The following is a 1,673-nucleotide window of genomic DNA, read 5'->3' on the forward strand; positions in this document are numbered from 1 at the left end:
TATTTGAGTATCTTGATCATGCTGAAATCCAAGATATTAGTGACTACAGAAGATATGAAGAATTCTGCTTGAATTATTTTGGTGTGTGGAGACAATTTAATAATCCACATACTGTCTATCTTGTGCTGAATTCTGATGCTGAATGGCTAAGAAAACTGGACAACAAATATGTTTGCAGTAACGAGAAGCTGGTTTCTATTTCTTCCCATCAATTTGTCTCAGCTGCAAGGAGTTATTGGTGTTCAGAATTACTCTCTGTTGGCCTGCAAGTTTTGGCAAAGCTTGAAAAATTATATGATTTCTCACACAAGTCATCCTTCTACCAAAGCAGGTCTCTTACTCGTATCTACGAGGTAGCATGTTTTCTCTTGAATTCCAAGTTTCTGAACAATCGGTGTCTGGAGCAGGATCTGATGAAATTTGTTCAACTTTCAACAAAGCACTTCTTTGGCTACATATTTCCTCTTGATTGGCGAGAATCACTGAGAGAGAACATGATCTCTCTGAGGGGAACTGAAATCTCAAAGAATTTACTTGAGGAGGTTATATTTGAGATGATAAGGTCAAAGAATAGCTTGTCTTATGGGGAAACTGGAATGGTGGCATTGATAATTCTTGGATCTGATCAGCTAAGCAATGAACTATATGGGAAGATTCTAGGAGGTTTAGAATGGAATACAGAATGGAGGAACTTCATTGGGAGTCTCAAAGGGGATAGAGGTTCTCCTCCAGTGTCTGCAACTGGTCCTATCAATAAATTTATCGGGGGGAATAGAAGGTCAGAATCTACAAGTGGATCTTCTTCTGCTGGTCATATCAAGGAAAGTGGGAATGAGAATCAAATTATTTTCAAGTTCCACGAAGCGTTACAAGATACTTATAAAGCTGACTGGAGGAGCATATCTGATTATATGTCACCAGTTTGTTTCTTGTATCTTGTTGAGCGCTATCTGGTTTTGTTATCCTACTTCAAAGGATACTTTTTCACTACCAAGGCTACTTTTGTGGAATGGCTTATCTACCAGGATGGGATACCCAGCTCAACTTCCAGTTTTGTGGCTGTTAAGCAGCAATCTTTGGAAGACATTCTTAAATTTGTAATTGAAATGGTCCAGCAGTTCCTCTACTGTAAACGAGAGACAATAGAATGGATCAGAAAATCTCATACAAATGTGAAGGAGTACCATTCACTGCTGGTTTTGAGATTGGTTGTCATTATATGTTTGCTTCATTTGAACTTTGGTGGGTGTCTCAATTTACTTTTTGACTTGCTTGGTCAAAAGCATATTACAGAACTACTGCCCTGGGATTTCTGTGATGCTTTTTGGAGAAGGCAGAGATATAACTGTCTCAATTTTGATATAAACGTGCTTGGTCAAGCATTCAAAAATATTGGAAACCCTCTCATAATTGTGAGTATGGGGGAAAACTGTCCAAATTTTGCATGCCAGGATGCTATATTTGTTGATATGAAGGTTTATTCATGCAAGGAGGAAATATTGAGAGTCTTGTTTCCTAAAGATGCTAATTTGTGTGGCGAAGTGCTTCCTCCACCCAGTTACGATGAAGGGCAGAGCTCAAAGGTTGTTCCATCTTTAAGCTCTGGTTCTCTGCCAGATCAAGACTTGAATGCACAGAATCAAAATGATGGTGACATGCTGATTAACCATGTC

At 38.7% G+C, this 1,673-nt stretch overlaps 1 protein-coding gene across 1 annotated transcript in view; it reads left to right on the forward strand.

Moving 5' to 3' along the window:
- Window positions 1–1,673, forward strand: part of LOC110423456 (uncharacterized) — an 11,327-nt gene that overhangs the window by 8,723 nt on the left and 931 nt on the right. Inside the window, exon 13 of the mRNA XM_089784726.1 lies at window positions 1–1,673. This exon is cut by the window's left edge and continues 245 nt beyond it; it is cut by the window's right edge and continues 87 nt beyond it. Coding sequence (XP_089640852.1) covers window positions 1–1,673 — 1,673 coding nt within the window.

This window comes from Theobroma umbraticum, unplaced genomic scaffold (assembly GCF_002168275.2).
Source record: "Theobroma umbraticum cultivar Fairchild unplaced genomic scaffold, ASM216827v3 scaffold_20.0, whole genome shotgun sequence".
NCBI classification, from domain to species: Eukaryota; Viridiplantae; Streptophyta; class Magnoliopsida; order Malvales; family Malvaceae; genus Theobroma; species Theobroma umbraticum.